Source organism: Pectinophora gossypiella, chromosome 7, assembly GCF_024362695.1.
Source record: "Pectinophora gossypiella chromosome 7, ilPecGoss1.1, whole genome shotgun sequence".
Classification (NCBI taxonomy): domain Eukaryota; kingdom Metazoa; phylum Arthropoda; class Insecta; order Lepidoptera; family Gelechiidae; genus Pectinophora; species Pectinophora gossypiella.
The window spans coordinates 8,337,550-8,362,852 of record NC_065410.1 but is presented as its reverse complement, the minus strand read 5'-3'; the positions used below and the strand labels follow the sequence as shown (position 1 = coordinate 8,362,852).

The 25,303-nt window shown below is 36.9% G+C and overlaps 2 protein-coding genes across 2 annotated transcripts; one reads left to right on the top strand and one right to left on the bottom strand.

Annotated features, from left to right (window-relative positions):
* The first annotated feature begins 1,288 nt into the window (after positions 1-1,288).
* Positions 1,289-9,217, top strand: LOC126368054 (ell-associated factor Eaf). The gene is made up of 9 exons (XM_050011924.1): positions 1,289-1,487; positions 2,236-2,356; positions 4,284-4,376; positions 5,264-5,402; positions 6,000-6,127; positions 6,897-7,041; positions 7,555-7,921; positions 8,542-8,662; positions 9,110-9,217. Exons 2-9 carry the CDS (start codon positions 2,260-2,262, stop codon positions 9,190-9,192), a joined length of 1,173 nt encoding a protein of 390 aa, XP_049867881.1. The 5' UTR covers positions 1,289-1,487; positions 2,236-2,259; the 3' UTR covers positions 9,193-9,217.
* A 3,300-nt stretch (positions 9,218-12,517) lies between these two features.
* Positions 12,518-24,475, bottom strand: LOC126368020 (leucine-rich repeat-containing protein 40-like). The gene is made up of 11 exons (XM_050011866.1): positions 24,094-24,475; positions 23,492-23,676; positions 22,048-22,251; positions 20,487-20,610; positions 19,709-19,878; positions 18,595-18,737; positions 17,987-18,172; positions 17,370-17,513; positions 16,826-17,014; positions 16,326-16,517; positions 12,518-15,830 (listed from the first exon to the last, which is right to left on the bottom strand). Exons 1-11 carry the CDS (start codon positions 24,251-24,253, stop codon positions 15,725-15,727), a joined length of 1,803 nt encoding a protein of 600 aa, XP_049867823.1. The 5' UTR covers positions 24,254-24,475; the 3' UTR covers positions 12,518-15,724.
* Positions 24,476-25,303: the final 828 nt, after the last annotated feature.

Sequence of the window (25,303 nt, the reverse complement as noted above, 5' to 3'; positions counted from 1 at the left end):
GTAGATAAATATAAAAAGTAAAACAATATCAAAATAATTGCCCGTAACTGGATATTTGTGTATATCCTACTACTACATATTAATTATTAATATTACATATTAATCATTCATTCAAGATGCGTAAAACTTACCACTTTCGACTCTTGTACGTTTCTCTGGAACTTCAACTTTGCTGTAGGAATGGTCTACATGCAGTCTCCTCTTGCAAAAATTGTGCTCCTGAGAGACATTTTCTGAAAAGTAATAAATGTTTCAGTGAGTTGCATTCTCAGACTTTTGCCACTGTTTTTTTCACTACCAACTGTCCCAAACAGACCAACTTATCTGAGCAGAACAACAAACATAGCATCAATTATTAATAGAAAAGCCACTTAATAATAAATAATGTGATACATTATTTTAAATAACTCTGAGGATACTTACTGGTTCCATCGGCGTCGTGGTGTAAGCCTTGGGGTATATCAGTAGTGACCTCATCAGCACTAAATAATATTGGATAGGCGTCGACGCGGAGGCAAGACATCACGCGTGGCGATGAGAAAAACCTTTTCTGCTTTTGTAACTCGTAAGTTCAGGACACTTCGCAATCTTTCAGAACCAATGCGCACTCTACCCATTTTTGGAGTTCTATCTCAGATTTTGGAAATCTATAAAAATTTACGTCCTTTTGTCTACTATCACAACTCACAACATTACACGTATGGTACATGGTGAAAGTTAGATAATACAGCTACAAAATTTGAGAGGATAAGTAACGGAATTAAACGAATTAAATGTTATGGAGGAACTTTGAAAATGTCATGTCGAAGAAGGCGACTGGTCTGTGCACTCTGGCATGGCTGGCGAAATAGGAAAGAAGTAAGAAGGAGGGGCGGAGTGGAACTGTCATCTTCAATATGAGCGCCCATAAACATAATGCGAGAATGATATATGAAGATAACCGCCCATGGTGATAGTTTATAGTGCTTTTTGCGAAATACCTTCGAGTATTTTTCCATACTCGAATACATGGGTTAGCATCAAGGACCAAGTTGGCATATAAGCAAGGACCAAGTATTCTTTGCATATAAGACTTTACACGAGATGAAAACCCCAAAATAGATTTTTAAAGTTACCAATGAAATACTTCCGGAACCGGAAAAGCAAATCAGCCAATCGCAAATCCTGTCTAGAAGCGTTTTTCAGAATTTCCATTCATTCATAATCATAATGTTCCAATCAAGTTCCAATAATGTTCACTTGATCTCACTCATTCATTCATCATCTCATCAAATCAAGACTCTTTGAAATCAAGGTACGTCTAACGTCAGTGAACTGTCATGGGAACTAGGTCGAAGAAATAGTTGATGTATAATTTATTGAGCTAATTTAAAGTATTTTCTGCTATTAAAATATAATGTACACGGTACGTTTAAAAATCCTGCTGATGATGTAATTCTTAGTAAGTAACAAATCAATCAATAACCTCGCTGGAAACCTAATTGAAGGTAAGGGTCTCAATCTTGTCTTTAGAATTTGTTTGCCATATTTTATCTAATTGAACTTTCTTTTATTGCTGTTGGTTGCAAATTACTTCATTCAGCGATTATTTAAGTCGTATTGGATTATTAGGAAGTTTACGTGGCTTTATAGTGTACTTAACTTAAAAATTGTGTTGTGGCGAAAAAAATTAACCAGTCTGTCAGCTGTAGTGAATGTAAAGATACGTATGCATATGATCGCATATTATTATACATGTAACTTTAATTTATTTCAATCACTTAGTGATAAAAGTTGATAAAATATTCTTTCTATATATGAATAATTATTTTGCTAATCAATAATTTATGCAACATTTAATTTGTTTCCTTTTTCTTATGATAAAGATAGCTTGTTTCACAAGTCATAATCGGTTGACTTGGTTCAGAACATTTAGAATTATGTCTATGTTAATTATCTAATACATGAATCCCAACCAAAGCTTTCTTTCAAAAATAAAATTGGGAACTGAGATATTAAATGTACAGTAAATGTATTCTTCCTTTGACCAGAAAACAACATTAACACCTTGTTTTCAATGTCAATTAAAAATTATTTTTATGCATATGTCCAGCAGTGGGGTAATATTAGCTAGCAAGATAAGGTTGTAAGGCCCAGATGCTTTTTAAATTCCTAAACCTGTTGTGTTTGGCAGTCCAGGCAGTTACAAGGATAAGAAGGTAAGATTAGTAATAGTAAAAGTGTTGTTGGTTCCAGGAGTCTATGGGCTAAAGCAGCAAAATGGCTGACAAGCACAGCATGAACTATGATGTGCGGGAGCTGAAGCTTGGGTCGAGCTTCACCAACAACAAGACCTCACAGTACCACACCATCAAGTGTAAGCATACCCACATTTACAGCTACACTCAAATAATTGATTCAATAAAAAATACATAAGTATAAAAACAAACCTGACTATGGATACACACTCAAAAAAGTATGAAACAAGAAAATATTTCTCTGCAACTCTTCCGAATAGTGATGGCCGTGGTAAGCAAACTCTTAGGACAGAATAAGACCTAAAATTGAAACATGTATACACTTGTGCTCTAGTTGATTGATTGCCTTAAATAAATTCAGACAAGTGCAAGTTGGACTTGTGCACCAACAGAGTGCTGTAACAGCATACCAAAGGTTGACCTCAACTGATTGGGGTGAATAAATAGAATTAGTAAAATAATAATAGAAGACATTTCAACTTATTCCACTGACTGCAATATCAGCTTCACTTTATTATAGAAATATAGATACAAGATCTATTAAGCTCATCCAACGGTTACAGTTCATAACCAACATCTTCATTAAGTATTTTTAATGAGGCTTTGAACACCTTCATCATGCCAGCCATAGGTACTTTCACATATCCCTTAGGCAAAGGATTGGTCATCCTGATAACTAAAAGCTTTAGTTATCAGGATGACCAATAGTTTTGCATTCTCTAATAAGTTGATATTCTCCTCAATAAAAATAATTATTTTTTGACATTCAAAGAGTACTCTTCTTCTATTGTGTGGGTTGTGGGTGGATTACCAACCTCATCAACCTTGGTGTCAAAGAGTACTACTACTGACTAGTTACTATTGAAATATTTATCTACATATTCATAAATAAGACTGTAATTATTCTTACCCCCCTTCTCTAGTCCTATTCTCTTTCTTACCAGTTATAAAGCTAAGTCTGATATCTTAACTTTGAGTGCAATTTATTTACCGTAATATTACAAATCAAATACATATACAAATGCTATGATAAATAATAGTATAGATAATAGTTAATGCAATAGGTTGTTATATAATTGGAGGTTGCTACCTATTGTAAGGAACATAGTAGTAAAAGTATAATATAAAATAGGCAAGGTCTTTCAGCCTTAGACTTTCAGTCCCGTTAGCATTTTACTTTTGATACTATGCTAAGAGAATGAAAAAACACAATGTAAAGACATAAGTTTTTACATTTTATTATATATTAAAATCAAGATAAGGATTAATTATTATTACTGCTACTGGCAGGCCAGCCCCCTGCACAGGCTCTAGTAGAGCTCACACACCAGATTTGTAATATAAATTATAATCATAGTTAATATTTTATCGTAGATTTTTTTAAATAACAAGAACTCTTGGTTTCACTGCTGGCACGTTATTGCAGGGTGATAAGCAGCACGCGAACTTCTTAGTTTTCTTTTCAGTCCACGACATGTATGGTGCATACGTAACACATAAATAATGAGTAAGACAAAATTAAGGAAAAATCTTTCAAATATGTACCGACGTCATTTGTATTACACTTTAATTTATACTAAACTAGCGACCCGCCCCGGCTTCGCTCGGGCAATGCTGAGGAAAAAATGAAATTATATACGACATCACATTAAAACCTCAAAAGTAACAGTATTTCTCTACTATTTAACGGGTGTTATTATACATATAAACCTTCCTCTTGAATCACTCTATCTATTAAAAAAAACCGCATCAAAATCCGTTGCGTAGTTTTAAAGATTTAGGCGTACATAGGGATATAGGGACAGAAAAAGCGACTTTGTTTTATACTATGTAGTGATATCAAGTTGTTGAAGGGAAAAGAAGGGGGCAATATTTAAAAATTAGTTTCTGTTATTTTTTATATTTTTATATATCCTTATAGATCTCTTGACGAGTAGAACAACTTGGAGAGACCAGAAGTAGGTATCGATACCTACTTCTGGTCTCTCCAAGTTGTTCTACTCTAATACAAAATAGTAACACTAACAGTAAATTATTATTATTCAGATGACTTCAAACCGGCGTCTGTGGATGTGAACAAAATGGCTACGGTCGACGTCGGAACTAATAACCAAGTTACTGTCACTGTGCCACATTTAGGTAAGGCTTGATTTGATTATGTACAATCAAAGAGCAAAAGTGCAGTCACCGAGACCAGCGAATTATTTGTAAACAGTGTTGAAATTGTGAACCATTAGTTGTCATAATTATAAAATTTATATCTTTGTCGGTGTTTTGGTCTATTACAGAAACGACATGTAACCAGGAGGTTTTAAGTGCAACCAGTTAATTTATTACTTTGCAAAAAACTGATTGGACTTTACACCTACCTTATCGTACATTTGTACCTAAACCCTCCTTCTTCATCTTACTTTAATTTGTTGCGCTCTTGTGCTTACTCTGGTTCCCTTCGCTCTGTCGCTTTCGGGGTTTGCCACGAAGCCTGTACCTATCCAGTTCATTGTGAATATTCCATCAATCCAAACGAAGCCCTTTGTATACTTATTCCCTATAAGAATGGCAAATGAATGAAATACCGCAATCTGTGTTTTCATTCCTCTTCTTGAGAACTTCAAAACTAACAAGTTGCAAATGATTAAGAAAAACGACAGTGATAGTGATAAAAATACTGGGTGTTAGTTGTCACTAACACCCAGCATTTTTTTTTTTTTTTAGCACCCGATGTCTCGTAACGAAAACTTTGAGGGATGATTCAGACCATGATTCTGAGTTGATATCAAGTGGAATTTTCCGTCGCAAAAGTATGGATAGGAAAATAATTAAAAAAAAAACAAAAAAAAATTCATGAATTTTATCAACTCAGAATCATGGTCTGAATCATCCCCCTCAATATTCGTTACGGTGTTACAGGTAGTCGCTTCTGTAAAACACCGGACCTGTCAAATCTTCAGGTTAGCGGACTCTGTGAAAAACGGGATATTGCTAGGGAGATGATGAGACTAAACAATATTTTTGTCTGTTTGTAGACGGCGCCGGCGTCCCACAGACGGTGTTCAAGGGCAGCCAGCGGCCGTACACCAAGGAGTGCGTGCTGATCATCGACCGCGTCACCGGAGAGATCACGCTCGAGAAGCTCTCTAGCAACATACAGGTCAAGAAGACGCGGTCAGTACACAATATACCATTATATTATAATGCTCTCTATATACTTATGCGGTAATAAAAGCGATAGGTCACTCACTGTATGACTGACCCACTCAACTGTATGACTGAAATCTCCGAAACAAGCGCTAGGATTAGAAAATGGGGGTTCCTTTTACGAAGTAAGTACTCACCAAAACGGAACTTTGCGAAATTCAACCCTTGAAGAGGTAAAAAGTGTTCGCAAAAGTATTAAACTTCTATACATATAGTTTTAAGGGAGGGACAACATGTAAGAATCGACTAAAATTGATTATGTTGTGTCCATTGAGTCGTGAGATGGGTCATTTGCATGACTTCATACAGTTCTTGGGATCCTTAGAACTTCAAAGAGGCTACACGTTGCCTTGACTAGTGGCTCTGCCCGCGCCTTTAGGGATGACGGGCGTAGGTTTATGTATATATGTAGAAAGTGTAATATCTATCTACTGTTTTCTATGTAGATTGCTGTTACAGTCCAAACTATTCCGATGATAGCAGGCAGGCCAGGCAGTCTTAATACTTTTTAACACAGACTGTAGGACATTGACCGTTGAACAGAAGTTATATGTATGGTTACAGTCAGGAGAGCGTGTCGAAGCCGCGGCCGCTGACCCCCGTGGCGCCCGAGCTGCCCACCAACACCACGCAGCGCTCCACCAGCCGCACCAGGGTCGCAACCACGCGCCGCACCAACCATCAGCCACCTGGTAATGGGATTATGGAATAACGTAACAGACTTGAAAGGACTCACCAGATACTGACCTATATAACGTTATAAACTATATGACAATACTAACGTTATAAATGTGAAAGTAAATTCCACCTGGCTCACGTTTAAACTAAGTGACTAAGTTGAGAAACTGTTTGTCGGAGTGGATACGATCCAACAGTCGGAAGTTACTATCGGTTGCTCAACTTTTCATGTATTCCCATACTAAGTATGGTAGGCCTCTTTTGCTCAGTGGGACGGTTAAAGGTTTATCATGTTTGGATCATAATTGATATCACGTAGTTTCCATGATTTGTGCCTGGTTTATGGCAATAGGCTCGCTTATTACATGAGACTTAAACATAGCTGACGAGGAGTCGATGTATGTACTACACACCTTTGCCTACCCCTCAGGAGATACAAACGTGATGGTGATCTTCTTCTTATCGTGTGGGTTGTGAGGTGGAATACCAATCTCATCAACGTTGCTGTCAGGGTTATGATTGAGCCGCCAAGGGCCCCTGACATGGCTCATGTAACGATTACTCACTTAAATAGTAACCGAGACCAACGGCTTAACGTGCCTTCCGAAGCACGGATCATCTTACTTTTAGACAATCAGGTGATCAGCCTGTAATGTCCTAATCAAACTAGGGATCACAATATGTGATATGTCTCCACCGGGATTCGAACCCGGGACCTCCGGATCGTGAGTTCAACGCTCAACCCCTGGACCACAGAGGCTGATGATTTATTTTCTGTCCCAGCACCAGCGCCGGGTCCGATGCCGCCGGCGGCCGCGGCGGGCGGCGCAGGCGCGCGGTACGGGGCCCAGCCGCACAAGCCACAGCATGTCGTCAACATGGTGCGCTCACCCACACGGGTCAAGACCTCGCCGCCACAGGCTGCGCCGTGAGTACACTAACATACCTTTACCAGTGACCTTAAGTTCCAAGTTTAAGGGTGTTGGGACCCTCGCTCAGTAATAAGATGGCGTAGCCACCATTCGGTGATCGAAATTATTGTTTTTGTCATAGATAAACTGAGCTAAATGAGCTCTACACCTTTTTGCCACTACTTGCAGGTCTAGAGAACCTACAAACAATAACAAATATTATAAATCCTTCCTATTTTCTTCAGGTTTACTCTGTGTCTGAAGTTATTGACAACTTATTTAAATGTTCTTTTTATTACTTATTATTAGAAACTTCGCGTCCTTTAAAGTTCACATAGCCTATAACCACAGCACAATCAAGATGCTTCTAGTGACACCTCATTTGTTAAATTCTAACAAGTGGTTTAGAACTTAGGTTGGAACTGACGTGCATACATACATCATAGCAGTCAAATACATAACCCTCCTTATTGCTTCGCCGCAATCGGGTAAAAAGCGTCAGAAAAAAATATTATCGCTTTATTTTCCAGTTGGTCTGGCGGAGGCAACAGCACTTTGGCTTCTCTGCCTATGATAGGTTTGGACGATGCTCCGGCGCCGGCGCCCGCGGCCCCGCCTTCATACCCTCAACCGTCGCTCTCGCGGCCTGACCGCATGCCTGAGAGAATGGATCGCGCACCTGAGAGAATGGACCGAGCACCAGAGAGAATGGACCGTGCGCCGGAGAGAATGGACCGGGGCCCAGAGAGAATGGACCGTGTCTCTGAGAGAATGGATCGTGCGCCTGACAGAATGGATCGTGCGCCTGAAAGAATGGATCGTGCGCCTGAGAGGACCGACCGCGGATTCATGCCTGACAGACATCAGCTCAATTCGCATCCACCTGCTCCTGCGCCGGTAAGTTTTTAGAAAATAAGTGTGAGACTAAGTAAAACTAGATATTATTGTTATAGTGTCTTCAAGGTTTATTCTTTTGATTTAAACAACAAAAAAAAATATTTCTCTGTTTCTCAAAAATAATTTATCTAAAAGAAAAATCATGTTTCATTGAACAATTTCTGCTTTACTAACTTTCCACTTAGCCTATTTTTACCTGATATTTTTTAAATCATCATTGTCACCTTCGTGTGGGTTGTAAGGTCAAGGACCAACATCATCAACCTTGGTGTCAAGGTTACTATAGGCTACTTCACAACCTAGTCAAATGACATACATTTTATGAAACGTCAAAACGAAAGTTTTCTTTGGAGTTTGTATGGAAATACTGTCCTATGTGACGTCATCAATAAAAGCGGTCAAACGTCGTACTCATTGTAACTTAATTCATAAATAAAATTCGGAAATAAGTCGAAAAGTAAAATGAGATTGATTTTTGATCATCTTAGACTGGCTTTTATATCTAGATTAGCGTTTTATAATTTATCTTTGACCCAGTCAAATACCCTATTGAGCCGCTGTAGGCCTCTGACATGGCTCAAGTCATCATCATTGTATAAACTGTGCAATATTTGGTGTAGGTCCGCCATCACTCGGATAGCTCGTCGTCGTCATCGAGTGACAGCGGCAGTGACTCCGGCAGCGACAGTGATAGTGAGGACAACACTCCCACACCCAACATGCACCATGGCCTTACTAACGGTAAATATATTTTGTTCTTACTCCTATTTTATTTAGACTTCTTCATGCTATGTTAGAAAAAAAAATCCAAGAAAGATAAGCAATAAGGACGCCCAAATTGTACACGTGTGTTATATCTGATTGTAATAACGTGTACTTAATTTGCAAGATCGGTAAAATGCTGCGCCTCTGGCTACTTGGGAATAGGCATATATGCCTATAAATGACCATGATTCAGAGTTGAAATCAAGTGGAATTTTTCGTCGAAAAAGTCTGAAATTGAGAATTATTAAAAAAAAGTGCAATATTTTTTTTCCACCTAAACTTCTGGGCGAACCAGGTCCTAAGATTTGGTTTCTCTCACTCACTCAAATAGATCACTAAGCGATACCTAGATAACTGTTATGGAATTGTCCTTATTTTGGAGCTGGACCCTATAGTATACAATATAGTAAATATTTCCGCCAGGTAACACGAGCAACCCCGCTTTGCCGAGCGACGTGCTCAACGACGACCTGTGCCTGTCGGAGTCGGGCAGCGACAGTGACTGACGCGCGGCGTCCCCGCCGTCCCCGCCGGCGTGGCTGGCGCGCGCGCCGTCGCCGCCGGCGCCGCGCGCCGCGCGCCCCCGCGCCGTGCCGCGCCCGCGCCTGCGCCCGCCCGCGCCCGTGCTGCGCCGCCCGCTCGCGCTCATCTCCAACTCCCTCACCTGGTAACGGGGCAGCGACCACCTCTTGCTTACTCAAATACAAACAGTTATCCACGCAGCTGTCGTGTGGTGAAGTGTCTTAAACGAGAATGAGTTCGTATATTAAATAACAGTGGCGACTACCGCGCGTTTCGACCAATGGATGGTCAAAACCCACGATATAGTTCGTCCTGTGCGCGATAGCGTAGCCGTGCAGATAATTGATTAACACGATGCAGGTCATAAAACTACTGCTTCTGAACTCATTATGGAAAATTTGCGGCGTGCGTGTAAATATATTTCATATCATAAATATGGTGACGTGAAGTGGCAGTGACGTAAGCGGCAATCTTATAATAATTACGAATTAACTCGCGGAGTTACGGAAAATTACTATTTGATGTTCCATGCATGTTAAATAATGTATAAAATTATAATGTAAATTGGGAAGTGAGGTAAACAGGTTAAAATCATGCGTTCTTTTGACACCTGATTAATTAAATGATGTCTCTATTACATAGTAATATACGATAGTGATTATACATATTATATATAAAGTATAATATTATTATGACCTTACTTATAAATGTGCTTCATTTAAACCCTTACGCAATCATTAAGTGTAGTCTAACTGCAAATTTTTCTAACTACTTAAGAAACCAATGATGATGAATTATCTATTGTATGTATCCGTGTAGCATTGCTGCTAACTGTCGCAAGAACAGTCGATAGTATCTATTCTATTTCGCTCAACTATCGATAGTAGACAACCAGTCGGCAACACTACATTCGTGTCTTTCTATATAAGTTGAATCAATATCTGTCGTGACTATACTTCCATGTAAATACTTATCTGTTTATAAGCTTTATATACTATCATGTACAATTGGTAACGATGAACTTATCTCGCTCAATAAATGTATAGATTACATTTAATTATATATATTAGAAAAATGTATATATACGATGTATTAATTGGCGGCACACTGGTTTTAGTAGACCTATCAAACGGAACAAGAGACTACATTATGTTAGACTTCCGTTCGTGTCTAACGAGATATTTAAATATATTTTCACTAAGTTATTTATATTATACGTACATTGTCTTCGATGGCTTATAGCCTCTGAAGTTTGACATTTAAATAATATGCTATATACGGAAATTGCTTAACACAATTAAATAATCGGTCACTATTGTAAGTATTTACGCGTAATATGTGTATATACAAGTGTTAAAGGTAGATAGTGGGGGCGACTCCTAATAAAATCATTTAGACAAACTTGGCAAGCGTCCTCCATGACACTTATATCGTTTCATGACCAAAACAATCGTTCGAATACTCGCTAGTTTCAAGGCAGTGCTGGAATATTATGCATTGAGCAAAAAATATAAATACGCTAGTATCGGCAACGGATCAATAGTAGTGACTTAGATTCTACTGTTGAATAACTAGTAATTTGCCCTGCCTGCATAATATATATGAAAAGTCGCGTGTATTCGAACGACAATACTCATAACCACACCATTGACTCTTGCCATGTTTCAAGATATTTTTGTAAGCGATGGTACATTAAATATAATATAATTATAATACATTATTTTTATGTCATGTTTATTTTATCCACATACTTATTAGTGACATAATAATAGTGCCTCAATCGAACAGTTTTTTTTTTATTATGCCAATATTCGTAAATACATAGTTGTAAGGAGAAATGTGTTGATAAAGTTATCATATCTTACATTTTTATTGGATTAATGAATTGATGCGTGTGTTCTTTTAGCACTATAACTTTGAATTGTTTCTGAGAGAAATATAATAAATAACTGAATGTCAAATGTCAATGACGATGTTAGGAGGGCGCACGCTCAATAAATTGCAATAATTTTGTGTATAGTACAGCAAGATAATGTGTGTTAATTGATGTATATTTATAGATCAATGTTGTTCAGACTTGTGTTATAATTGGATGAGTCGGAATCCAGCCGAGAGGTTGAAGATGCGAAACACCTGTGTGTTATGTAAGCTCTGAAATGTGCCTTCGAAGTCATTATTATTTTGATTTAAACTTACCTTTTATTTAAACTGCAGAGTATTTATAAGTGGATCTGCATGAACCATGTTTAGCAAGTTATCAGAGATTGTGCCTTCTTTATTTTGTTTTTTTGTTCTGTTGATTGTATAAATGAACATAGTTTAAAAATGGAACCACTGAATTCGACTTTGAATTCGTGTTTGGTTTAGAGATAATTGATATCGACTTAAACATAGCTGGCGAGAAGTGAATATATATAGTATACATCTCTGACTACCCCTTCAGGGGCACAGGCGTGATGCTATATTATGTTAAAAATTTTAACATATTTTGATTTTATCTCTTGGTCACCTGGCCATATTTTAATTGTCGTAAAATTTTGTGTCGATTTATTGCAATGATCAAATTTATTTTTTACATAAAGAATAATAAATAGAAGCCCTAGTGTACTGGTGGGCACATGCTCCACTTCCGTTTGTTGATTTGAAGACACAATCTCTATTAACTTGTAGATCAATAAAACCTTGTTTAAAAGCAGGTATCGCATCAAATATTTGATTTTTCTATTATAAGTACTGATTGTAGTTTTACTATAAAATAAAATCTTTTATTATGATACACATTGTATATTTTTCTCGTAAAGTTTTAAGGTAACAAAACTAAAACTTACTTAGTTTTTCATTGAAAAATTAAGAGTTATGTTTATATTTTTGCTGTGAATAGGGATTTTATGTTTTATAGGAAATGAAATTAATGTTATTTATATCGGAGGTTGGTCATCTCATCCGAATCTTGCGTTTGGGTACTCCATTGTCAACCTAAAAGGTCAAATAAAGGTTAATGCTGTTTTTAATACTTGTTTTTTTACTTCTTCCATAAAGTTTGTTATCGGTTGAACTTGATACAACAACTATGTAGTATTAAACAGTACGAACAGTTCAGTACGATTAGTGATTTCATTAACATTTTACAATCGTCTCAATGCGCGGTAAGAATTAGATCTGTCAAAGAACGCAAGCTAGTGTTGTGACGTTCATTATAGCATAGTGTTGTATATCGGTCGATATTAGGTCAATCGATTCTTTTCTACTGATCGATTTTTTCATTTATTGTATCCAAACATGTTGAAGGTTCAAATGAAAACATCTGGATATATTTTTCAAGCAGTATTTATTAACAATTCATACACGTACAATTTGTTATCACTTTGTGCTAAAGATCACACGTTCACATTGATTGTGCAACTTTCCTATCAATTTTATCCATCATAATATTTTTATATTTACTGTACCTACTGTGCATTAGTTGATTTTACGTACCATATTTACGAGAGGCTTAAAACTGTATCGGTAAATTTAAATTTAGACCTTAAATACTTTTCTATATGTACTAAAGTAACCAACACCAATTAGTAACACGTACCTAATTTTAAGCTTCACATAAACATGCCTTTTACCATTCTACTTTGACACCATCGGATACACAAAACGTAGTAGTTACAAATTGTTTTTTCTTGTAATTTTAATCAATGCATTGCTTTTTTTTTCATCAAGCCTCAATTACACAGGAATTCATTTAAGGTCACTTGTCAATAAATATGTCTGCTGGCTTCTTTGTAATAAATAAAATATTGATTTTAAGGTATACAATAGCTATGACGTGCTCCGGCATATATTATGTTCACACTATATAACACACGGCAAATGTTTCAAGTTTACACAAACGTTTCGACTATTCTAAAACACAATGAACACACTATATAAATAATCAATACTGCATCAAAAAATAGCATCTGAGATACTTATATAGTAAGGGGTAAAGAACACGACTGAGAATTTTGTTAGTGTATTTTTTGTGTAATTAGACACTATCTAATTACACTAAACTATACAGTACACTATTCAGGGATCAGGGCGATTAATGTTAAACATATATAACAAAAATAAATAAATAGCAAAACACACATTTGCTTCAATGCATGCTTCGTATTTTCATGCATGGTATTTTCTTACAGTGTTTCAAACTGATGTTATTCTGTTTTTTTTATATATTCGTTTTCACATTAGGTTACACTATAATGGTGTATGTACCTTTGTAAATAAATAAATAATAAATTTAAAAGTTGTACTACAATGTAGCAGGCTTACTTCAGAGTTAATAATTACACTGTTCTACAACTGTCGTCATTACACAGTCAATGTTATTATGACAAAAGTGATTCTACTTACACAATAGTACCGATTATGGCAGACAAATTTCACCTCAACCTTAATTTGACAGTTCCAAAAATAACGCTATCTTCCCTAAAGGCAAATGCAAGAAAAAATCAGACAGAGCTAGTTAAACAACTGTCAAAAAAAAAATAAGTTGACGTCTGGCAGAAACGGCACCATAGCCTTATTTTATAGTGTGTAGGTATGTATTCGTCGTGTGCTTTAGCCCTAAATCTGCAATATTTGGCATTTGCTTCTCGATAGTACGTCATCTTAAGCCTTTCACAACCTACATAAACTTATAAATTTAGCGTAGAGTACATGACTTAACAAAAACATGCAATATAACAAGAATATAACGAATAACTATTTCAAAATAAATAACAAGCGAATAAAGATGGACTCAATATAGGCCACCAAAGCCACGGTTGGCGGCTTCGCAACGGTTTTAGTGTCCATACGCTTTAAAAACCTGACGGCTTTAGAATGAACAGTCCCTTAAAAGATGAAGTGAGTAAATACATTCATAAATAATACATCATACCTCAAAGTATTTAATACACAAAATGTCCATCTTTAAAAAATAAATATAACAAACAATAAAATGTTGTATAGGTGGCAATTCAGGTACATACAAACAAAATATTTGGTTTACAAAAGCTGTGTCTATGGCATCGTACGTATGACTTCTTAAGACTAATAAACATTCCTGACTTAGAAAGATTTCATAGCGGCCAAAGAAAGTTAACTCGCCAATCATAAATATTAGGGTGTGTTAAACTTATCGACAAACAACCTTGGCTGAAGCCATTCTGAAACGTCAATGCTACTAAAGTAGCGATGATACCGTACTTAAGTATTTTTTGGGTAGGACACGATAGGTAGCCTTAGTGCTAACAAGAATTTTCTTCCTGACAATATCTGTTATAAATCCAAGGCATTACTAACGTCCTCATACCATTGTAACAAAATAGTTTCTGACTAACTTTGGTCAGCCCCTGTCGATAGGTTTGAAAACACCCTTATACAAACCTTTTTCCTTTAAATCTAATGGTGATTCAATTTGCAATGTGTTTCTAACATCAATATTTAGTATCACAAAAACGTGTAACTGTGACTAGAAACACAGAATAATTGTTTATTCTTATTCTTTACCGCTATCTATCACATTCCGCAAAATATTCCGCAAAGTATATAGGATTCTATGTAATGTTTGCATTTCACAAAGGCGATTTTCAAAGCAAGAGTGAATAGGCACTATTAGAGTTTGCGTGCTCCACCTTAGACCACATCGCTGCTTAAGACCAAGCTCGTGGTCAAACGCACTCAAATCTTTTAATAATAAAAACGCGAATGCAGTTTTCTTACGAAAGATCAAAAGAGAAACTTTGATTTTATAAGATTATAATAACGCTATAAATCTATACGATGTTATTTGACTAAAAGAGCAATTTTTGCGAAGATTTGAAACGCAGATTAATCTACTAGCTGACTTCATTGAATTAATTTTGCTAAGATTTATTATTGCAAATAGGTTTCGCGCAAAGCCCAAGCATTTTTATCTTTATTGCAATATTACGAAAGTAATTTGTTACGACATTTAAAACATATTCACCTTTGTGAGACACAAGACAGATCTCAATTAGTGGGTTAGTACAGTTTTAATATCACTGCGCTATGTTCCACAAAACTTATTGTAAATTGTAACTGGTCATTCATACTCACAAACGCACGTAGAAAAAATGCATATTTAGATTTTGCCCCATTTCTAACATCGCCATTTAAAACTCTCTCTCATTCTATCTCTCGGCAATAGACTGTTTTGTTAAAGGTTCCAGTTCAGTAACAATTATTATAATACTTAATATTGGTTTATAACCGGCGAGGTGTGGATGTATTTATACAATACACATCTGCCTACCAGTTCGGGGATATACGTGTAATTCTATGTTGTATTAATATTGATTAATTTTAATATAATGTTTGGATGTCGCGTGAAAAGATCTAAACAACAGTTTCACTGGCAAACACTCATGAACAAAACTGAATTAATGAATGATACAAAAATCTATCAAAATTTTGATTTTTGATCAATCCTGAATATTTGATATGGCTGGTATAATGATGTGATAGTGATTAGTATACCTAGTTGGGTATGCGATCTCTAAGGTATGACAGGATGGAAGGAGTGCCTTTCTCCAAGATGGCGTGGCGAGGTTGACGGAAACAGTTTCCCATCAGTTCTAGAGATCTGAAATAGAATAAATAGGTCTTTTTTATGGCTGAATAAATATTTCATCTAAAATATTTAATCGAGTTTGGGAACAGACGGATCGTACAGGTGCCCCTGTGCGTTGGGGTCCCAGTCACTACACATTGACGTTATCTTACACGCGCATCTGTGTGTGTGGCGGTTGACGCCATACGATTGAGGACTAAAGTAAGACTGAGGGGGGTGAGGTAAACCTAGCTCAACCGCTGATGGGGGGAGCGGAGTTGTCGTTGTACGTGTAGTATTATTCCTTATTCTATGTTGGTCCGTTCGTGCCAACTTGATGTCGCCAGAATGCGTCTCACTTCCCCTGCTATTCGGCGCGGCGCTACGCGTTCGCCTTTTTAATTCTTACATTTTTGTAGTTGTTAACTCTGTACAGACACAGTGTGTGAGTATCCTGTTGACTCCCATATTTATAGATAGATCATTTTATCACAAATTTTTCGTGTCACAAAATGGTCTCGAACTCACCTCAAATGCGTAAAGTTGCCGAGCTCAGGCGGCACTGTGAGTATGCTGTTGTTCCTCAGATCCAGCACAGCCAGTTTCTTAAGCCGAGCCAGTGCATCTGACGACACGTTGATCTCCTCAATCTGGTTCTCAGCTGCCAGGAGGATTTCCAGGTTTTCCAGGGCGTATATACAGCGCGGGATCTTTGAAAACCTGTGGGTTAATAAGGCGGAATTATGGGATATGGTAAATAAAACATAGATAATACGGTTTATTACACAATGTGAAGAAGTAACAAAGTTTTACGTAATACGAATGGTGGCTGCAACATTATTACGTAATTCGCGGATATTTGAATAAAACATCCATACTGTGTTGTTCCTCATCTACACCATAAAGGTAACTTTTGTACAATCACCCCTAATGGAGTAAGCAAAGCCAAAAAAAAGTATCCATTCGAATACACATTTTTATACAAATATAAACAAAAATAGTACCTAACAATAAAGCCAAAACCTTACCTATTATTGGAAATGACAAGTTCCCTCAAGTTCTTCATGTCCGCGACGTCTAGAGGCAGGTCTGCGAGGCAGTTCTTGCTCAGGTCCAGGAACTGTATGTTGGAGCACTGGCTGATTTCAGGGGGCATTGCCGATATGTTGTTCGATGCTAAGATCAGCTGCGATAGTGTCTCCTTTACATTTAGTACGCTGCAAGTTGGAAATAGAAATGAAATCAGATTGTCATTTCAGGCCATAGAAACAACATAATCGATGATCAGAGTTTGATGAAGCGAAAATTTGAAAAAAGAATGCATCATGTTTGTAAATTAGGACCTTGCGGATGCTTGGGTCAAAGTCAATTCGATTCCGATCTAATGTGCGCATTCTTCTAAAGACTTAGGGATCATGTCCTATTCAGCATGATCTATCGTGTCTTTGGGCGTTGGGCTAATAATCTCTCAACATGCGGATCAGTCATCATACTGCTTCTACTTCTCCTAATCTTTAACATGTTTTATAAATAAACTATTTTAGCGGTCCTAAGCTCAATACAAAAACTTACCCCATAGGCAAAGCCGGCAGTTTATTCCTGGATACATCCACGATATGCACCTCTGCGTCGGCGGCGGCCGCGAACACGTGGTCTGGTATAGCGGTCAGATCCTTGCCAATCAAAATAAGCGCTTGGCTCTTCTTTAGTGTGTACCTGGGTGAGATAAATTATTTTGTTAATTATTTTCTCAAAGCATGGCAATATTACATTTATATTATTACAGGATTTGTGCCCGGTGCTTATACACACCTGGCAACGTAGCTGGCGAGGAATGGGTGTATACACTATACCTACACCTCTGCCTTTATGTATTATGTTGGGTAATTATGCGGTCACCATAAGATGTCCAGCAATGGGATTATAACAAAACTCGGTCGTAGAATGTTCTAGTATAATGAGAGCCACTTTAGAGCTACCGTCTTGAGCGCGGCCGGTTCAGTAGTAAAATCAAGTTCGCTAGCAACGCCATCTATCGATCATCTTTAAAATTAATTGACATAAATCAGGATAGGTGGCGTTTTACAACAATTATGTGTTATTATATATATTTTTAAAAGTTGTGTTATATATTTAAAAGTTTCTGGGTAACCTACCAAATATTGCAATAGCACTTTATAAAACCTTACTTGTCAGGCCAGTCGTCCTTGGTATACCGCGTATCGCTGACGATCTCATCGGAGATCCTGTCTCGGAGGAACTTCATCATGCGGTCGGTGCCGCCGCGAATTACGTCCTGCCGCATGAACGCCAGTTTGTTGCCCTCCATGTTGATGCTCTGCAGCTGCGTCAGCAGGCCCAGGTTTCTTGGTAACCTACGAATTATTGCCATCAGTCCGTTCAGTTGTTTGTTCAGGAGTCAAGACTATTATGACCTCTTACTGTGAGTGAGTCAGCAAAACTTAGCTATGCACAGTTTGTTAACTCAATTGAGCAGAGTAATCCAAACACCTGAGTGCATTTTATAGTTGACGGTAATCTGTGATTTTGTGGTATTTTCTTACAGTGTTTGAAGTTGGGGTGGTTTGGTTTTTTGAGATGGTTTCTTAAAGTTCAGGATCGATTTTTCAAGTGTATCAAATTAATATGAAATAAAATCTGGTACGAATAAATGCAAGGAACTGTTACGCGAGATCCTCGAGAAGGGTTCCACAGATATGATAAATTTAAGAAAAGGATGAAACCCATGAGTTTATTGATTTTGCCCACTCTGTGCTATCTAGGCATTATTACTTACTTGTTAAGGTTATTATTGGTGAGGTCCAGGCGTTTCAAAGCCTTGAGCAGTGCGATATTCTCAGGCAGAACTTCTATTTCGTTGTCACGCACCACCAACACGCTCAGGTGTTGCATTTGATCGCAAAACTCTTCCGAGAGTTCCTAAAACATAGAGAATGTAACCACAGGTTTTTAACTTGACTTCCATGTGTGAATTTGATTCGATCGCAGAATTTGATTTTTTTCAATCGAAGTGAACAGTGATGGCAAACCTGTACAGTAATATAACATACACAGCCTATATACGTCCCACTGCTGAGCACAGGCCTCCACTCATTCAACCGGAGGGGGTACGAAGCATATTCCACCACGCTGCTCCACTGCGGATTAGTGGCAGTGTTTTTTACAGCTAATAGCCAGGACCAACGGCTTAACGGCTTATCTCTCCAAAGGACTTAATCACCTTACTTTTTCTAACAATCTGGTGACTTACACCTGCAAAGTACAGTATCTATTCTAAATATCTATAATCATAGAAATTGCAGACGTGTAGACGTATTCTTTAAACATTCTTGGATCTTGAGCGAAATCTGGGCACGTCGATATGGGTCGAAGTTATCACCACATCTATTTCAAGAACTAGGTACAATCAAAGAGCAAAAATGCAGTCACTAAGCCCAGCGAATTATTTGTAAACAGTGGTGAAATTATGAACCATTGGTTGTCATAATTATAAAATTTATGTTTTTGTAGGTGTTTTTGGTCTATTACAGAAACGACATGTAACCAGGATGTGTTAAGTGCAACCAATTAATTTAATACTTTGCAAGAAACTGGATTGGACTTTTGCACCTTATCGTACTTTGAAATCTGCATGTCATTTCGTATCGTCACGTAAATAACAGAATTATTCGCCATATCAGCATGCAATACCGATTCTCAAGCACATTATAGTATTTCTACTCGTATCATACAGTTTATTATTCAAACAAGCTTATCTATTGTTAGTATTTTTTTTCCTGTACTTAGATTGCCAGGAAGAAATTGCCGACGGTTGTGCATTTCTTATATTTATCCTATTTTCAGTACCTTTTGCTCAATAAAGTAAGTATAAATGTATATATCTATCTTACTTTAATATGGTTGTTAGCGATGTACAACTCCTGCAGCGCGGAGCATCCGTAGAAGTCTGGCATACTCTCGATCTCGTTGTGATTAGCTTCTAGTGTCTCCATCTTCCTTAGTTCACCCATCGCGGGCAGAAACTTCAACTTGTTGTGGCTTATATTCAGCTTCTTCAAGTCTACATAACAAGGATATTTGAATAGTATCATTGAATAAAGAATAATACTATAATCCTCAGCCATAACACTTTGCGAAATGACGTAAATTCAAAATGTTACATTGACCTTCAACAAGTTTATCCATGATAATTACGTTGAATAAATGATTCTGATTTCTGAAATGATTCTGATTTCTGATTACGTATAGAAAACGGCAACTCTCTGCTCCACACCAGCGGCTGAGCTAGGTTTACCTCACCTCTCACTCGTCTCGTCTTACAGGGTAGGCCTGTATAGGTCATATTTTTAAGAGAAAATATAAATTGGGCTATAACTAAGAAGCATAATTTAATTTTAAAAATACAGTCAGCGTAACTTTAGATATAACAGAACACAAATAGCTTATGCACATCCCATTTCTAGACACAAGCCTCTTAACCACTGCGTGATGGTGGAGAGACATAATATAGAGCTTCAGAAAGCTCGATGAGGTGTGCGTACTTAGTTCATCTTACGATGGATGTACTTCTGCCTACCCCATTGGGATATAGTCGTGAGTTTATGTTATAGGTACTTCAGTAGCAAACAAAAAGTTGAAATATCTCTTCAAACAATCATAAAAACTTACCTCTAAGATTGACAATGTCTGGAGGTAATTCAGTGAGCTGGTTGTGTGAAAGATTTAGTGTCTCCAACCGTACCAGATACCCCATACCTGGCGGCAGAACCGAGATCTGATTGTCAGATAGATCCTGAAATCATAGCGTACCATTATAATGAGGATAAAAACCAGAAGCTCAAATGTAGGCGGCAGGACTGTTGCGTGTTCCTAAAATTTGACAGTTCTTCATACTATCAAGCTAAAATTCGAGATAAATCGTATTACAATGTAGAGCAATGTAGCGTGTATCCCGTCTGAAGGATGAGTTACAAAATAAAGCCAGTCAAAGATCAGTCGAAAAAGGCAGTTTTGATTGAAAATAAGGTTTTCTAAATTTTCTTCTTTTCGATCTTTTGGGAATAAATGGAATACTACGATTTTGCCGTTAAACGCTGCGTAAAGAGTTATAGTGTAAAATATAACCAAATCAATATGTTTGTTTACTCAAATAGTTTGGGGAACTGCCAAATTTAAGAACACTCAACTGTAGCGACACCTGATGGGAGAAATAGGCAGTTTTTATCTTTATTGTTTCCTTATAAAAAATACCCCTATCTTCTTCAATACCCTAATGGTCCCTGGTCATATTGGCCGCCGAAATTAGCCGTGATAGCCCAGTTGGAAGAACGCTCGACTCTCATTGTGAAGTCGCAGGTTCTAATCCCAGCACCGGCCTAAGCCAATGATTTTCAAAATTGTATTCGAATTCATGCTTGGATCATAAAATGACTATCACGTGCTCAGCGATGAAGGAAATCATCGTGACGACCCACATTCCCGAGAAATGCGTTTCGGAAATATGTGACCTAACCTGTATTGGGCTGGTTTTCCCTTCGCGAATTGAAAGGTCAGAGTCGCTTCTGTAAAAAATCGGGCCTGTCCAATCTTCAAGTTGAAAAACGGGAAAACGCTAGGGAGATGATGGTCCCTGGTTAGATTAACAACATTTTACGTGGTTTCTATTTCCGGTCAGTTCTCTAACCACTTGCCCTAATAAGTCTGTATACTTATGTAAATGCATTGACTGTATCAGGAAGCGAAGCAAAATAGTCATGCATCGGCTGATTTGTCGATCACGCGGGGAAGCGCTTAACTTTTGCGGTCGGTGCGAAATCATTATAAATAATGATAGGTTAAATTACACTACACACTTTCTGTGTATCTGTGTCGGAAACCGCGAAATATGAGTATCAGACAAAAAAAAGGTTCAAAGATGTATTCTGATAACGTGTCACCATGACGACCATAATAGTCCAGGAGTTCTCCCACAGCGAACGAGATATGGGTGTCAGACAAAAAAAGCTTAAAGTTGTATTCTAATAACTTATGGCAGTACCATGCCTACCATTGTAGGATTTATCGATGGGAATCGAGATGTGTATGTGTAATTCTAACCCGTGCGAATTAAGTAGACAACTAAAGCCAATAATGCTTACATACGAGGTGTCTTAATAATTCGCAAGAGTTATTGCTGTGAACTCTTTTGTTGTGATTATGAGAATGTTTTATGCCTATAACAACAGCTTACCAAAGATTTCAACATGACCAAATCTCCAAAGTCAGGTTCAATCTTGTTGATCTGGTTGTGAGAGAGGCTCAAATATCGCAACTCGACCAGTTTGTAGAACTCCCTCGGCAGGGCGGTCAGCTTGTTGCGATACAAAGTTAGGTTGGACAGGTTCTTTATTTCACCAATTTCGGGAGGCAATTTTGTTAAGGCATTGTCGTGAAGCTGGAAACAAATTACGGTCTTATACTCTGGTACCTATTTGGCTTTATATGGGCTTAAAAAGGCCACAACGATTCATCTATAAAAACAATATTGCTTTTTGTCATTTTTTAGCATTGCACATTTACTTTTATATGCACAAATGTCAAAATTCAATATTGCTTTTTAGATGAATTGCTTTGATGTAGCCTTTTTAACCCCTCTGATCCACAATTGCAATTACCAAATATCTGTATAAAAATAAGACCAATATTATAGAACAGGGGGAGGGACGTTAAACGTGCGTCACTGAGTGCAGTAGTGCTGCGCAATTTGCAACCCTGTGTATAATGTGTTACAGTACAACCATCCTGCCAATTCTCACCCCCAGAAAATTACAAGCGAAACAGGATAAAGCGTGATGCTTTACCAGACAAGCGACTTTTGGGCAATTAGATGACAAACTGGGTGATAATTGTATTTAAACTAAAAACATGATCAACCCAAAATCAAGCTCTATATACCAAGACTTCAATAAATACATTTTATTTTTTGTACCTATAAATAGTATAAAATTACAACAGGAAAAACAATTGTTATTACAAACATAATGTAACTTATGTAACAAATCATAAACATATAAGTACTTAGCTTACTATATTGACAAGGTAAAAACAAATAATTGCACATGCAAACTTTTTGCTGCCAGAAAAACATGAATAGAAAGCGAAAGTCAGTTAATTGTGTAATTAATTACCATTTAATACACAATATAACTTGATTGCATGATACACAGGCCAGTAGAATTGAACATTATAACTGTGAGACATGATATAATTCTGATTTTGTTTCGATATTGTAGAATACTGTTGCAGTAACTTTTGATAATAAACATAATGTAGGTACACATATGTGCAATGCAATTATGCATTGTTATTTTTTTGCAATTTTGTGTGTGTGTATATATGTGTAATGTGAGTGTGTGTCTGCCTATTCGAGACATAATTAATTACTACTGACAAAATTATAAAATATTTTCTTTTTAATTAAAAGTAATGTAACTATGTGAATAAAACATGCATATAATATTCTTTTGTATAATTTCAACTTTCAACACCTGTAATAAGTATATCTTTTTATACAATCAATTAAACAAAACACATGAATGAATAAATACTTGCTGTTTACTATGATTTAAGGCTATTTATACAGTTTAAGAAAAAACTGCACAATATAAAAAACAAGTTGACCGTTACAAACTCACCTTGAGCGTAACCAGTTCCTGTAGCAGTTTGATAGTGGATGGTATTTCTTTTATGACATTGGATGATAGATCGAGGCTTTTTAGGGGCTCCGATGTCCACCAGTTGTCTGAACCCATCTTCGCAAAGTCCACATTTTTCTGCTCTTCAAGGACCAACTCATCGATTTTCCAGACCTGTTCTGGCACTTAATAAGGAAGAACAATAAATGCAATTGTAATTATAAAGTTATTTAAAACATTCCAGAGTTAAATATAAAAGTAATTGAATATCATTTCGTATCGTGTCGTATTGAGTAATCTGAAAATATTTGTTCTGAATAGAGAGAAATGTTAAATGTTTTGAAATTTTAGTAGGAAAAATAATCGTAAAAATTCTAGGGAAATAAAAACCTAAAATAAACGTCAATAAAAGGTTGTGATAAAAGAGGCTTGCCTACGATAATAGCTAGGGCTGGTACTCATAAATTATTCACCGTATTGTAGATGTGGACAGTAACATTGTAGCAGTGTACCTTTTATTGATACTGTAGCCTTGACATATAATTATCCTAACCTTTACAATTGTTTATTTACATAATACATAATTGTATACTATAAAGTACCTGTTCCAAGACCTCTGTTGCAAAGGCTGAGCTGCCCGGTCCTCTTCGCAGACTTGATCATCCCATTGGTCAGGACCCCATCATCTGCCTTCTTGTCTTGAAGGTGGAAGACAGGTTTACAAACTTTAATCTTAGATTTTACATGGGCTCGGGTCGACATGGTAGTCAGGTCGCAGTATATGGGACAAGTTAAGTGTGCACGTTAATCTAACGCAACAGTAGCATCGTAACTCGCGATAAAAGTAAACAATACGCAATTTTTTGCGCAACAAAACAACAAACAATCCCGCCCGCACTCCGTCCGTGACTTCAGAGATGTGCGTTCGAAAACATACTCATTCATTACTCCAGTTGAACATCAGTCATTTTAGAATTTCGATAATAAATAAAAGGAACCCACTTTGTAAATACAATTATTGTATTTTCACAAAATTATACAAATGGTCGTGCAATTTTGCAGCTTAGCAATACAGGCACAGGAAATAGTAAAACCTTTTTTAAAACTTTAGATCTTTAGAATTAACGCTATAAATAAAGCTAAGAACGGCTATTTTCGAACGCACAACTGTCATTTTGATATTGACAGTTTATTGCGTTTTTGCCGCTAAGTTTAAACTCTATTTCACAATATGTTTTAAACAAAATAAATAGCGACTGGCTCATGGTCTAAGAAGACCATGGACTGGCTTATTTACTATGCGAATTTGCAGCAGAATACATTGCACTAAATCCACGGGAAGACGGGACATATCTACACTGTAGGTACATTATATACAGTAAGTGGATCTCAGTCCTGTAGATGAGAAACTAACGCAAAAATATCCTAGAATGATTTGTTTTTATAATATCCAGTTAGAACTTATAAATAATTATGTCGTCCGCGAACTTATAATTATGTCGCCCGCCAACTTATATAAGTTTTAGGTAACTAAGATACAAAAAGGCTAAAGATTCTATGATATTTTTGCGTTGACGATTCACCGTACTTAGTTATAAGCCTACTATAATCGATCATACATATTTTATTTTACCTTATAATAATCAATATAATTATCATTATATTTTTATATCTAGTCTATAATAATGGCCGAGCAAATTCTGTCATAAAAGTTCCTAAAACTGCTGTATTGTAGTTTTATAATAAACACGCTAAGAAATTCCCTACTTACGAGTATGTGTTGGCGGCTGCATCAAATGTTCAGTATAAATA